The sequence below is a fragment of the Natator depressus genome, chromosome 7, assembly GCF_965152275.1.
Source record: "Natator depressus isolate rNatDep1 chromosome 7, rNatDep2.hap1, whole genome shotgun sequence".
In the NCBI taxonomy this organism is placed as follows: Eukaryota; Metazoa; Chordata; order Testudines; family Cheloniidae; genus Natator; species Natator depressus.
This window is the reverse complement of record NC_134240.1, coordinates 36,324,256-36,339,621: the sequence shown is the minus strand read 5'-3', so window position 1 is coordinate 36,339,621 and position 15,366 is coordinate 36,324,256. Positions and strand designations below refer to the sequence as shown.

Here is a 15,366-nt window from a genome sequence, read left to right as displayed (position 1 = left end):
CTATTCAAGATATATACAGTATTACAAAATCATGCCTCCACTGTAGATCATACACCATTTAAAAAAACAAATCAAAATAAATAATACAGCCAGATAAAACATTTTTTTAAAAATTCAATTGCTGTTACTCTTATGGGTACTGTCAGTGTGGCGTGGCTGGTGTTACAGGTATAACTTCTATTAGCAATAACAGGAGCAGTGTGCCTAACGTTCTAAACACAGGGCTGAACATTTGCCCCTGGAAGTCTGGAAAACATGAGGGTGCTAATTACTAATAATCAATGACATGTAGCAAAACAAATAAATAAAATAAAGACAGGCACGTACCAATCTTTCCATTTCCATTTTTTGTAATGTATAAATATTTAGAAAACCCCATTTAGATCGGTCAGTTCCAGTTTTAGCCACAGCAGCAGCTATGACTCTTGGGGACATTACTACTGTGCCCAGCAGGGCTTTTTCCTATTACTCTGGCAATAGTATTTTGCAAACAACAGCTTCAGCAAGAATTAGGACCTATGTTGTGCGTAATACAATGATGAGATATAATTCAGTTATACTGTGTGACTGATGCTCTATCACTCTAGATAGAATTTAGTAGGGCTTCACTCAATTTCATTCATCAATGTAGTACATGGGTACACTTAAGCACAAAATACACAGGAAGCAGTCATTGCATAGGGACCTCAGTGTTTTCTTTCTAAGTCTACATTAACAAGGAGGAAAAAAATAAGAGAAAAAACAAAGGAATTCTAAGTGGGTTATTCCTAGCACTAGTCAACCATTTTTCTATAATACACTTACAATTTTTCCTCAGTCTCCATTCTCCTTTAAAAGTATACATACCAAGCTATAACAGTTTGATATTTTCAAAGAGTTTGTTCAGTAAACTAAAGGTAAAATAAAATAAACAAACAAACCCAACAATAAAACCAAGAACAAATGTTAAAAAAAAAAAAAGCAAATAGACGTAAAAATAAGCTCATTTGTGAATGGCGACCATGTAAAGAAGCAATACAGAAAGTTTAACTATCTATCACACTTCTTTGCACGCACTGGTATATGGAGCAGGGAATAAATGTGGTGCTTACCAGCTTCAGAGAGGTCTCTAAGGGAGCTGCTGAGTGCACTCCTTTTCAGTCCCTCCCCGGTAGCATAGCTGTCATCCAGGCAGGCTCTGTTCAGCGTCCCATTGCCAGATTCTTTTTTGAGACTGGAGCACTGGGAGATGCTTGGACGTACCACACCTTTCTGTTTTTCTAGCTCAGCTGAAACAAAGAGAATGATTGTACAGTTCATAGTTATTGACTATAATGAAAGGGAGCCAATGATATGACAAGCCAAATATTATGTATCCAGAGATGTCAATTTATTGTGGAGTTGAACTGTACATGGAGGAAGACTTGATCCCTGTCCTAGTGGCTTTATAACATAACATATGTGATGAAAGGATGTCACATGCTGGAAAAATAGAATATAAAATCCTGTGTTTAGATAGACAGACAGACAGACATCTGCAGCTTCCAGTATGTTCATTTGCACAATGGCTACTGAAGCAGCAGCAAACATGATGCTTTTCAAAAGAATAAAGTTTGATATGAAGAGAAATAGAGTGAACGTTCTTCTAAAGCCCATCTCCAAGAGACAATACCTCTTTTTAAGAAGCCATTTAAAATAGCCCTAAAACTTAAGTACAACTTATTCACCGTATTTGGTACAGACCCACCCTCTACTTACTCATCAGTCAGTTTTTGCTGGTGCTTAAGATATATTTCCATTGCAATTACATAGTACACTAGCTATCAGTCAAAAGATCCTGGCAGGAGTTTTAGGAATCACTGTTTTATCTCTAAAATAATATCAAAGCCACAGATGGGGAGCTACATTATTTTAAGATTTAAATCCTGGTGGATTATATTACATATATTGTAAACTGATTTACTAAATGTTGATTAGTTTGAAAATGCTCTATTATATGTACCTTTGTACTTACACTCTATTCTGTGCTTTTCCATTTCTTGAACTTCTGCAATAGACTCTCTCAAGTCATCCGTAAATTTCTTTCTATCCTGAGGATTGGGTGCATTGAAATTTATTAGGACTTTGATATCTGCTCCTGGAACAGCTGATGTAAGCCGTATGCCATTTGGATAATCTGTGGGTGGGGAGGGGGAAAGGGAGAAAAGACAAGGCTAAATAATGTTTATTATCTTTAATTTTATTCTCTTCCATTTTTACTTATTTTTTCACTAATTCTCTTTGTTACCATTTCCGAACCCTGGACAGACGTCAGAGAAAAGCAGTTTTTACTACTACATTCAAAAACTCAGAAGGCCATTTTACCTGCTCAGAACCCAGATGCATTTTCTAAAGGAAGATAAATCTCACTGAACATCCTCATGGACCATAATAACACTAACACACAAATGAAATCTGTTTGTAGTAGCAATGCCAGTAAAAAAACAGGTCTGGCTGATTTGCTCAAAGGGACAACTTGTTCAGATTTAAGCTAACCTTGACTAAAGTAAAGTAAATCCCAGTCAGTATCCCTGGATTTAAAACAAACAAACAAAAAGGCTAACCAAACATGTCTAGTTTAAATGAAAACATTAACCCTAACATTACTAAAGACCTAAACAATACTGCAGCAAGCAAGCAAACACAATCTATTGAAGGTCTTTACAAATAATATATTTTAAAAATTGATCTAAAATTATATATATAGCTAGTGTGTTACATTAGTTTGATTCAGCAGGTTGCAAACAATGACATACTTTATAAATTAAGTTTAATATTCTTACTCATTATGGGCCAGATTTTCAAAACTTTCTCAGAAATTATGCCTGGCATCTTTGCACGTGCAATTGCTAGCACACTAACAGTCTCGTTTTGCATGTGCGAACCAGCCAGATGAGCTATCTAGTCTGCACATGCAAACAACTGTAAGTGAAAAATTTACAGATGTAATTTGAGATAGCAGGTCAGGGTCACCTTGAAAATGTAACACTTAGGTATATAATTATAGTGGACATAACAGAAAGAAAGCCTAAAGAGCTCAAGAGACAGAGGGGCTTAGTGAAAATGCCTCAAGGCATATTAGAACTTTCTATATATGGAACTGCTTAACTTAACGTTCCATAATAAATACTGAAGTATTTAAGCTTTATACACTCGTTCCCTTTAAGCACTGACAGTGCTGTGCAGCTTGGAAGAAAAATCCATGAGAAAATACATGCATAAAACTCTTCCCAACAGGTCTGATAATTTATATTCAATTGTCCTGATCCTACCACCTTACTCACGTTTGAGTGGGAGTTTTTGCTGAGCAAAGACTCTAGCACTAACCCTCAGAATTATAGATTCTTTTTGGTCATTTTGTTTTGGTTGTTTGTGAGTAAACAGGCAGGAATGTTTTGTATTAACCTCAGCTCTCCACTTTTTTTGTTTAATGTTACCCACCAATGTCATGCTTCAAGGGAGTAAAAATGTGCTTACTCTGTAGGGCATGAACAGTGACATCCTGACCTTTATTTACAACAATGGGGATCATTTAATTAAAGGCATGTGTAAATGATGGGGCAAACAGCCCTTGCTTATCAGATGGTCTTCATTTTAATTCTTGAACTAGCTGCCTGCAGTCCAGTTGTGCATCTAACATAGCAGGTCTTAACAGCTGGTCACATGAACATCTGCCAGTTGAGCAGAAAGGTACACACACACAGAGATATACACATAATGAAGATTTTCTCCACTACAGAAAACTATGAGTTTTTGCTTGAACTGCTGGCCCCTGGAAATGAGGCCTCACACAGTCTTAGAACATGTGCAATAAATAATTTAATAAAATGTCTTTTCTGAGGCATCTGACCTTATTTAATTGACAGAAGGTCCCCAAATTGAATACTAAGTAAATACAGATCTCTTCCATGTATTAAAGTCCATGATCCATTACTCCAACACAGGGTGCTTCTAAGTGCACAACAAAATGGAATTCAAGCACTGCAGATTTCTATTTAAGCAGAACAACAAATCCTCTCTCATGGTCATTCACTCAAGAAACACCATCTGGTGTGCGACAATCTCTACCCCCAGCTGCCAAGGTCATTGTGTTCCAAAAAAAGTATTACACTGCCTTAAGAAGTGCAGAGTCAAATACAGCTACAGTTTACACAAAGACTTATGCACCATACATAGTTTCAACCAAAAGGGAAATCAGGCCATTCACCTTTCTTGGGTGGAAGAGGAGCCAACTAGCTATTCAGTTATAAACCAGAAAAAGTGCAGAACTAAGGGGGGGGAAAAAAAAAAGACATTCATAACAGCTGAGCATGGAAAAGTAAGGCAACTATGAGGACACAGAGAGAAATTCAAGCTAGTGAATTGCACATATCAGCTCTTCTACACAGACCAAACTCCCCAATAAAACTCCTATGCCCAGCACGGCTATCAATACAACTGAGATTCCTACAGCAGCAAACACTGAGATAAATAATTTAGCTGGACTCCACTAAAAATACGCCGCTAACCTTAACATTTTTAAAATAACGTTTGTTTGTAAATATAAATGTTTTCCTTGTGGCCTATTTATGCACTAGAGATAAATGCCATACTTCCTTATCTGGAGCCAACAAATCCCATAATATATTTTACCTTTATCAACCGTGCAATGCCAATAATTTCAGTTGACTCAGCATCAGCCAAATTGAAAGGTTTCGCTCCCTTTGCGTTAGTGACACTGGCCTCAGAATGTTCATGAATCGCATTCCCTGAGAACAAGTAAATTCTGACAGCTGCAACATGCAGATTTACTGGATGGATTGATTTTGGTTACTTGCCTGCTCTGCTGGCCCTGCAATACTTTGAGTTAGTCTCTTCTCACTCACAGGAGTGTAAGAGAATATGAATTTCACAGGTTACAGGGGACTAGACTTTCTCTTCCCCTGCTAATGTACTGTTTGCACATTCTAAGCTCTTTGTCCATAAATAGCTTATACACAGGTTAGCTGCACACTTTGGTTTTTAACTTCTTTGGAAAACTACTTTTATTTTGACAGTTTAAATAGTTTTGACAGGCTTTACTTTCCAACAAGAAAATGGGTTAATATAGCCCTGAAGTGTGCTTGTGAGTGTGACTGATTCTGTTGACTCATCTGCAGGATCTTTGAGGGATGGACACAACATCCTCTTCAGTGGGTTTGCTCCTTTCCCTTTAAGAAGCAACCCCAAGGCTTCTCCCATATGGGAACCTGCTCAATGTGCCTTCACTTCTGCAAGAGGCGACATATAAGGAGATGGCTTGGGCTGCAGCAGCATCAGTCTGTGGGCGGCACTCAAAGCTATGCTTAATTTCCGCTGACTCCAAGATACCATAGGTCTTTATGTTTACACAGAAGTGAGGATGTGGACAAGAGCCAAGAGGTTTATTGATAGCAAAAGGCATGGGGAAGCATCTCTAGGATTAGGCAAAGTCAGTAAGTGTGCCCTCTATTGAAGGTGTATGTCTGATCTTTGCCAGTGTAGTTTGCAGTTGAAGTTATGTTAGCTCTGTAGCTGCTTCTGAATGCCCAGGTGACAGTGGAGGCAGACATCTATTTTCATCTATGACCAGGCTGCAGACATTCCTGTGTGATATGGACTGTACCTGAGTAAGTCATGCCTTTGTAACCTCACAGCTAGATTACAGCAATAAACCGTAATTGTAACCCTTTAAAAAAATCATCTGGATTTTTCAGCTCATGTAAAATACACCAACTTGTTTCTTTATTTGGATGAGCCATTTGAGCATGTGACCTCATTTTCAGGGGTTATGGGAATGGCAGGCAAGAAGCACCTTGGAGAAACCAGAAACTATTGTACCACTGAACCACACTGCATTTGTTACACAGTTCAAGGTTTTGGCTATTATCTATAAAGCCATACATGGTCTGGGAGCCAAATGTCAGAGAAACCACTTATGTCCCATAGAAACAGCTATGCTTGCTGTTAGATTGCTATTGCTATTGATTTCTGGGGTTCAACTCTCCAGGAGCAGTGGCAAGATAGTCATATGGAAGGCCCCCTCTGGCTGTCTCCTGGAGACTGAGTTTGACACATCTGATGGGCGAAGCATTTAAATTACCCCGGGAACACCTGGGGACAGGAGATGAAGGCTTTTAATACAGAAACTTCATCTAACTATATTTTGTATTTAATCTTTTAGGTACGGAGTTGAGTTATAAATTAGTAAAGATATTAAACAAACAAACAGCAGCTGAGAGACTGTTTTACTCAAATCAGTGTCTCAGTCATTATTTAGAACTATATCTGTTAACTGCAGCTGAAGAAAAAGGATACACCAAATTTGTCCTCACTGCATTCAGAAACACCATTCTGAGGCAGATGTGACTCCGATCCTTAAGCCAGAAGTCTCTTGACAGTCCTGCTATTTTCAAAGAGCATCTTATATTTAATTCTAGGGCTAGTTCCAGCACATGCTGACTTCACCTCCTAGACCTAAGAAACTGATGGGCAGCTCTTCATCCTGATATCAGAAAACCATATGGAGAAAAACAGAGAGAAAAACTTACACTGATTCTCAAAAAGAAGAACTTGCATTCCATAGAGGGAAAAGGACTGTCGAAAACTGTACGTGACCGAATTCTTCTTCTTTTGAAAGATCTTCGTGACCTGAAAATATCAATTAAAAAATCCAGACAAAATAAGAATGTGTTCTTTGATCTGAACATCAGTGGAAAGTATTCAACTATAATAGTGAAACAATTCTATGCACACTACTTTAATTACTCTTGGTACTGGCATATCAGAAATATATATATATTTTACCCAAAGACAGCTTCCAGTCTCCAATACAGTAACTATTTGCTACTTTTGCTTTTCTTTTTTCCCCCTCCTGCACTGGAACTGGTCTATTGGGATATGATTCTACAACCTTTGCTTGCAGACAGATAAACAAGGCTTGAAAAATGTACATGACCCCTACCACCCAGAGGGCTTGGGACGAAAGTATCTGTGTGTTACCATATCTCCCAAGGCCACTGCCCCTAAATCTTAAAGAAATGAAACAATTACATATTGTTTATTGAATGTAATTGAAACATTCACAATTAGCTTACATTTGTCATACATATGTCATTCATCCCTTTCTCTGCCACATAGTTGTTTGTCTCTCCTACTCCCCCCAAAAATCTCTCAAGTACTTGACTATTTCTCCCTTCTATTACCTTATTCTATCAGCCTCTTCCCTCCCTCTGCTACCCTCCACCCTCATTCCTATTCACTCCCTCTCTTACTCCTCATATGTAGGGCTTGAGAGGTTTACCAGACACTTAGGCTATGTCTACATAGGCCACATGAGTGAGTTTCCAAGCTACTTCTGCCACCTCCCTCCCTAGGCTTCAGAGCCAGCGCTCCAGTTTGAGCCGCAACTTCAAAATGCTGTCTACACAGCTGTTTTTAGAGAGAGCTAGTGTGAGCTCCACCACCCCAAGTCTGTCGACCCAGGCTGAGAGGCTCACTTCCACAGGCTGTGCAGATTTACCCAAAATAGCTCAAGGACTAAACCACTCACTAGTCCAGGAGCTAGTCTCAGATAAGAAACTGAGCCAACTCACAGGGACGGTGGTAGGATTCCTATCAGTGTGTGGTCGGTGGGATTATCTTAGCCTCCCACTAGATGGTATCTGATAAGTCTGAAGCACGCATCCCTTCTGGCTCTTAGACGGCAGAAAGAGCTTTTCCTCTTTCTGTCCCCTGTACTACAATGAGACTGCAGAGAGGCAGAACAGGGCACAGGCCTGGAACTCAGGAGACCTGGGTTCTATTCTGGGATCTATTGCTGACCGGCTGTGTGACCTTGGCCATGTCTCTTCACCTCCCAGTGCCTCTGATTCTCCTCCTGCCCTTGGTCTGTCTTGTCTGATTAGACTGTGTTTGTACAGCGCTTAATACACTGGAACCCTGATTTTGACTCTAGGCACTAAAGAAATACAAATAATAACTAAATAACCTGCTCTTCAGCATCTGTTTTTGGGACCTCCTCCACCATAACTAGATCCTGCCTCTGCTGCAGCTCACAGCTTGCTCAAGTTGTGGCAGAATAAAATTGATTCAGTTCTTGTTAATTTTAACTTCTGGATATAGAGTTCCCCATTTGCACCACTGGTAACTAACGAGACTCTGGTCAGTTTTCACTCTGATACAATTTGGCAAAGCTATTAGCATCAGACTAAGGGAGACAAAACACAGACTGTTTGCAGAGGATGACAATGTTGCATTGATTTACACTCATGATCACATTTGGATCTGAAGGCTATTTTTCTGTTTTTAAAGGAAAGCCTGCCTTGTTCAAGCCCTGAGTAAGGAGTACAAATTATAAATAATGAGCAGGCAATGTACCTTTATGTTATCACTCACAACAAAATATGGCATACAATATCCAACCAACTTAATTCTCCAGGTAAAAATCAAAATACATTCAGACTACAAAGTACTACAAGTGTTCCTGTTTTTGAAAGTAATTCAACAAAATGCTTCCAAGCTGTCACTCCTTTTATTTGTATTTTTAAAAGACACTGGGTCAAGCTAAATGTATGCTGGGAAGGAAAGTCAACTGTAAAACATATTTCAACTTACTCAACTTATATTCAAGGGAATAGACACGTCTAGATCATAACAGATCAACTGAACACAGATCAATAGCCAGATTAATTACCCTTTCCTGTTTTATCTCAATAGCTAGATGAGCCTTTTTTGAAACAGGTAAACTGGAACTATCACAAATATTTTTTGCAACAATAAACTATTGTACCAAACCACTTTCTTATAACTAATAGTAGTAACAAGAAAGAATCTTCAGGTTTCAAAGAAAATCATAGAATGACAATTGTGGGACTGGAAGGGACCTGGAGAGGTCATCTAGTCCAGTTCCCTGCATTCATGGCAGGACTAAGTATTATCTAGACCACCCTGACAGGTGTTTGTCTAACCTGCTCTTAAAAATTTCTGATGATGGAGATTCCACAGCCTCCCTGGGAATTTATTCCAGTGCTTAACCACTCTGACAGTTAGGAAGTTTTTCCTAATGTCCATCCTAAACTGCCCCGCTACAATTTAAGCCCATTGCTTCTTGTCCTATTATCAGCGGTTAATGAGAACAATTTTTCTCCCTTCTCCTTGTAACAACCTTTTATGTACTTGATTAAATATATATTTAGGGGATTATCAATGATTATGAGCAAGGCTATGTTTTAGTCACAGATATTTTTAGTAAAAAAGTCATGGACAGGTCATGGGCAACAAACAAAAATGCACAGCCCTGTGACCTGTCCATGACTTGTACTATATACCCCTGACTACATCTTGAATGTTCTGGGGGGGGCGCCTGGGCTGCTGGTGCAGCTTCGTGGTGCCCGCTGGTGCTTGTGGAGGATGCTGCGGGGGTGCGTGTGTGTGCGCGTGCGCTCCGGGGCGCCCATTGGAGCTCGGGGGTGGGAAGCCAGCCAGGACCGCTGCTGCCAGTGAGGGCCGACCCGGGACCACAGCCCCCAATGCTGCTGGCGGGGGGTGCCCTGGGACCGCTGCTGTTGCTGGGGGTGGGGCAGTGCGGCTGGCTCCAGGGCTGCCCAAGCTGCTCGGGCAGCTCTGGGGTCAGGAACACCTGCAGAAGTTACAAAGGTCCCAGAAAATCACAGAATCCGTGACCTCCATGACAGACTCGCAGCCTTAATTATGAACAGTTGGACATGAATTCTTCCTAGACAAGTTGAGGCTCAAGGTCATATTCATGGATCACTAGAACACAATTTGGATTTTAAATAGCGTCTCCGATTTTATCCATGAATCTTATTTTTTAAATGCATTTGAATTATAAAAACCCAGGCTCCAGTCCCATGCATTTGGTGTCATCCTACAAATAAATCAAACAGTGCACAATACGAAACAAAGGAGTGCTCAGCCCATCTTGACTCAAACAACTACTGACCAGCTAAAGCCAGATAATAAAAATAATCCAAAGCCGTGGCTGGTATCCCTTTCCAAAATGCCTGGGGAAAATGACGGGCTTAGATGTAATGAGGTATTAATGATATTCATGCAAGCAATACATAGCCTTACAACATGTTTTTTTTCCTGTAAATTTGCTAGAACTGTTTTAATTTATTATAAGGATAAACTCAATTAGAAGAACTCAATTTCTAAAATTCAACGTATTTGCACAGATATACTCACTACTCAGACAAGAGCTTCCCCTTGTAAACTAAACTCTTCTATTTCCTCCAAGGGGTGTGTATGTGTGCATATGCGATGGGAAGGAGAACCTATGTTGCAGATAACTGGAGGATACAAAATCCTTAGTTTACAGCTGTTTAAATTCATAACACTGTGCCTCTTAGCACATATGGCCTCTTGGGTTTTGAGCTGTATGCTCAAACAAATTTGTTAATCTCTAAGGTGCCACAAGTACTCCTTTTCTTTTTGCTGACTCCCATGGAAATCAATGGGAGTTCACAACACCAAGCTCCATCCACACAGTGCTCAGCTCCAAGAAGGACCAAGGGCCAGATTTTTAAAGGTATTTAGGTGCCTAAAGATGCACCTACATGCATAACTCCCACTGAAATCAATAAAAGTTAGGCACCTAGGCACTTCTGAAAGACCCGCTAGGTACCCACCTACACCTTTGGCACCCATATATCTTTAAAAGTCTGGCCCCCAGCCCTTAGCAAGATCTGAAAAACATTTGCATTTTAGAAAGCTGGAGCTTATAAGCAAGAAAATCATCATCATGTCACAGAAAACCTGGTTGATAGTGCTAGTAAAGCTCTCTAGCAAAAAACCCTTCAGCCATGGTGCCAAAAATATGCTGATAAGACTATCAGGGCAAAGGTTAAGCTGTCTCCCTTGAAGCAAAGATAAACAAATGAATGGCAGCAGAAATCTAGGAATGAAAATATAGTTTTCTACACACTTCATAGTGTACTTAAGAAGTCTCTCTACTTATCAGAATCTGTGTGCTAATAAAAGCTTATCTTAAGAAAAAAAACATTGTATCTGAAAATACATACCACAAGGAGGTCATTAAATAAAAATATTTCTCGCTGGTGCAGACCAAGCTTCTGAGGTTTATTTGGGTCTGGAACTTCAAACAACCTACAGTAGCAAACAAGTCTCCGGTGGGGTAGAGAGAGAACCTATGGTATACAGAAAAGTACAATGCTGATCTCAGTTAATAAAGAGTATCTTTCTTGCCTGAAGTCTTTATGATTATGTGAATACTTCTAATATCTTTAGTTCTTTAAGACCAATAGTAGACTGTTTTTCATCACAGGATGAATAATATAATAACACAGATATATCTGCTGCAGGGTTGCAACAGATCCACAACATAATGAAATCATTAGGTCAGATATTCTGTAGGGTCTTGTATCCTGCACATTGAAGCCAATGGGAGTTTTGCTACTGTCTTCAATAGGAGCAGGAGCAATCCCTAGTTTGTATAGCTATAAAACACTGAGTAAAATAAAGCAGAAAGAATGATCACAAAGCAAAGTGTTTCCATTTTGCTGCACACTTTTAAATATCTAATACCAAACAACAGGGGATGCAAAATTATGTCACCTTTTGTGAGACGGCGAATACACCAGGCTTTGGTGGGTTTGTTTTTAAATTGTTTAATTCTACCTATGCATTTGTAACATCAAGGAAAGGTGGCATGCACATCAGGAAAACATAAATGCATTTTCAGTCTGACTTCTTTTCTCATGCTGATAAGAAAACCAATTTTAACTTCCCACTTTCCACCTTGAAACTTTCCTGCCTACAGCATCTACAGAAAATATAGTTATTCTGAACCTACTGAGACTTCATGTCTTTCAAATGCAAATAAGATTATTCTGCCAATCATATTAAAAAGGGATGTTTTAAATTTATATTTTCATGTAAAGCATAGAATATTCCTTTGCACCTAGACTTGTTTTTCTTATTTTAAATGAACTATTTTATTACAACCTCTGATTCTGTACGGGAACAATATGGTTTATTAGGCCAAGGAAGCTGAAAAGCAGAGATTTTTAGTAAGTACACACTATTTCTCTAAATCAGTGGTTCTCAAAACTTGTTCATAGTATGGCCTATATTTTAATATAGAAACTGATAAAAGGGACACCTTCCCCTCCTCTTTGTCATTTCATTGGGTAAAATCCTGGCCTTATTAAAAATCAATGAAATTTTTGCCACTGACATCAATCGTGCCAGAATTTCACCCCCAATACCCCTGTGGCATTATATTAATAACATATTCTCCTGGGGTTTTTGCCAGGGGAGGAGAGTTTTAAAACCTGGCTAATGCTCTACAGGAATCCAGCTGGCAGAGAATGCTAGAGAAAAGGTGCTGAATCAGTTTTCCCTAGAGGTCACCCTTTCCCACTTTTGGTGCTGGACTAGCTGTTGTGGGCTGCCACTAGAGAGGGCTTAGATGTGGGTTAAGCCCCCCCAACTCCAGACAGACTTACTTCCCCTTGGGGCTGGCAGCCTGGCATCTGCCACTGCAAGATGACAGACTGTAAGGAGTAAACTGAACCTAATTAATTTAGAGTTAACTACAGAGACCTACATATGGAATTAAACTGAAAGGAAAATGTATTCATTCTTAACAATCAACAGAAGTGTCCTCCAGAGCATTTCCGTAGTCTGCAGGCATTGCTAAACAAACACCTAGGAAGTACTAATAGATACTTTCATTAGACTATTGAAAAAAAGCTTTCCACCACTCTAACAAGGCTTCCATGTTGACTGCTCATGCAAGGACAGCAGGAGGCAAGCAGATTAGAAGCAATGCAAGTGAGAAGTAATGGGGAAGTATATTCTCTGGATCATCCTAGAATAAAATAATAATGCAAAGGAAAATGATCATAATAAAAAAATTATTAAGAGTCAAATTTGTAAAATGACATCTAATCTTTTGACAGAAGATGCTACATTGTACAAAGCTAAGTCAGGTGATGGGGAATTAGCATTTATATTTGCATTTTAAAAAATGGTTTTTACTATTATTGGCAACACTAGCCTGAATTAAAATAAGTGGAACACTTCATTAGGAGATTCAATTTTAAGAATATAATTGAATTTGTGTGGGACTTCAATTTTTATTTAATGCCTGTTGTACTCATCTACCTTTGAAAAGAGAGGTGCAAATTAATTGGCAATATCCTCCTAACAAAACAAAAAAACAAATACTGAAACATACTAGAAATAGTTGATAAAGTGAGAGCTAGGTGATACGGTGTGCCTGTTGGGGCAGAATCAGTGCGATTTTCATTTTTGCATAGGGCACCCTACATAGATAGTCTGGTGACAATTTGCATTAGTAATGCACAAATAAAAAAAGACAGAGCATGAGAAAAAACAAAATCTAAAAAACTCTAGGCAATGAATTATAAACAAACTACACGAAGAAAAAACTTTAATTCTTAGCAAATCTTTATACCTTAGAGGATGAATTGACTTCTGCAGGAAGTGTTGGCGTGGTTTTGCTAAGTCAACAGTGAGAAAAGTTTGCTTAAAAGATAAATAAACTGAAAGAAGCCTACATTTTGAAAAAGCCAAAAATACAGCAGAAAAATATTAGTGTTAGTAAGGGATAATCCTGAATATTAAACTGCTTCTGATTAGTGTGGTTTATAAAGCATGAATCAATATGAAAAGGAATACCTACACAACCAAGTCCATGATGCAGAGATCCAATCTACAGTAGAAAGACACATACAAGTTTATTAAACTTCAGAGAAACAGTACTGTATCATAGCAAGTAAATACTTCATGGTCTTTCTACTACTTACTTGACTAAATTCCTATAAAGTAAAAACAAACATTTCTATGAATATATGTGGCTATTTCCTGCATTTTCTTTCACACAGTAAAAAAATTCTCACCAAATGCACCTGATTCTATGAAAAACCACTGCTTCCAGAAAGGCTGTTAAGTGTCCCTGACTGCATGAGCTCAGCACACTGCAGGATCAAGCCCTGTGTCTGGAATGCTATGTGCCTGAATCAGACAGGAGCAGAAATACATACAAATACTGTCAACTGAAAGTTTTATATGACAATAAATATGACACCCCCCCCCCAAACACTATAGAACAGTCAAGAAGTTTTTCCTTTCCCCCTGAAGCACATGGTGTAAGACACTATTCGCTTTCTGATATTTGGTGACACCTTCCCCCAGTTCTTCCAGGGGGTCTTCAGTTCTCTTTCATGCCTTGATTCCCCTGCTTTAAACCAACTGGGATAGTCTCAGGTTAGATAAATAATACTTAGCATTGATCTTCAAAGCTCTTTACAAATAATTGGGCAAATCTTGAGATCCTTCCTCAGTTCCTAATCTGTCCTTACTCACCTAAAACTCCCTATGGCAGGTAACAAGTTGAAGCTCAAATGGTAGCCAAGGATCCATTAAAAACTGCAGCACAGCCTCAGGAGTTAGAAGGTCTGGGTTCTACTTCCAGCTTTATCACAGATCTCCTATGTGACTTGGGCAAGTCATTTTCAAAAAAAGAACAGGAGTACTTGTGGCACCTTAAAGACTAACAAATTTATTTGAGCATAAGCTTTCGTGAGCTACAGCTCACTTAATTTGTTAGTCTCTAAGGTGCCACAAGTCCTCCTTTTCTTTTTGCGGATACAGACTAACACGGTTGTTACTCTGAAACCTGTCATTTTCAAAAGGCGCTCATTGAGATCCCTGTGGACCTGACTTTCAAAAGTGCTGAGTATCTGGAGCCTCTACTGACTTCAGCTGCAGGTTTGGGGGGATCCAAAAAACAAAGGCACCCCAAATTAGTGGACATTTTTTAAAATGTTGTCCTGAATTTCTCTGTGCCTCAGCTGCCTCATTTCCAAAAAGGGGATAAAAATACTTCCCTCCCACACAGGGATGTTGTGAAGAGAAAGTAATTAACGATTGTGAAGCACTTCAAGATCCCTGAATAGAAATCAATGACTAAGTACAAAACAGTCAGAATCATACTCAGCACTTTTGTGAACTAAGTAAATGTTATTATCCCGTTCCTACAGATAGAGGACGTGAGAAAGAGGAGTTAATTGAATTGCGAAGCCTAGAGAGGGAGGGAGCGAGCGAGTGTCAGAACCAGCATTAGAACTCAAGAGAACTTGGTTCCCAGATTATCTCTGAGACCATAAGATTACATCACTCTCTGATACAGATCTTCTCTCTTTTAAACATGGGCCTGTACAGCCTGTTTTAAGGAGGAGGCAATACTGACATCAATAAAATCTTTAATTAAAAGGTATAAAGCTGAAATATGTTTTTCTAAGACATCACTTTGCAGCAACATGCTCCAGTCCTTTTGAA

General features: G+C 39.1%; 1 protein-coding gene across 12 annotated transcripts in view; it reads right to left on the bottom strand.

Moving 5' to 3' along the window:
• IQSEC1 (IQ motif and Sec7 domain ArfGEF 1) overlaps nucleotides 1-15,366 on the bottom strand; it is a 695,881-nt gene that overhangs the window by 13,001 nt on the left and 667,514 nt on the right. For 9 of the 12 annotated variants that reach the window (XM_074958125.1, XM_074958122.1, XM_074958124.1 and 6 more), the window contains 5 exons: nucleotides 13,709-13,738; nucleotides 11,061-11,186; nucleotides 6,567-6,666; nucleotides 1,982-2,155; nucleotides 1,092-1,268 (listed from right to left, as the gene is read on the bottom strand). In XM_074958125.1, the coding sequence (XP_074814226.1) occupies nucleotides 1,092-1,268; nucleotides 1,982-2,155; nucleotides 6,567-6,666; nucleotides 11,061-11,186; nucleotides 13,709-13,738 (607 nt within the window). The remainder of the gene's footprint in view (nucleotides 1-1,091; nucleotides 1,269-1,981; nucleotides 2,156-6,566; nucleotides 6,667-11,060; nucleotides 11,187-13,708; nucleotides 13,739-15,366) is intronic. The other 3 variants (XM_074958114.1, XM_074958116.1, XM_074958121.1) reach the window with 1 other exon arrangement.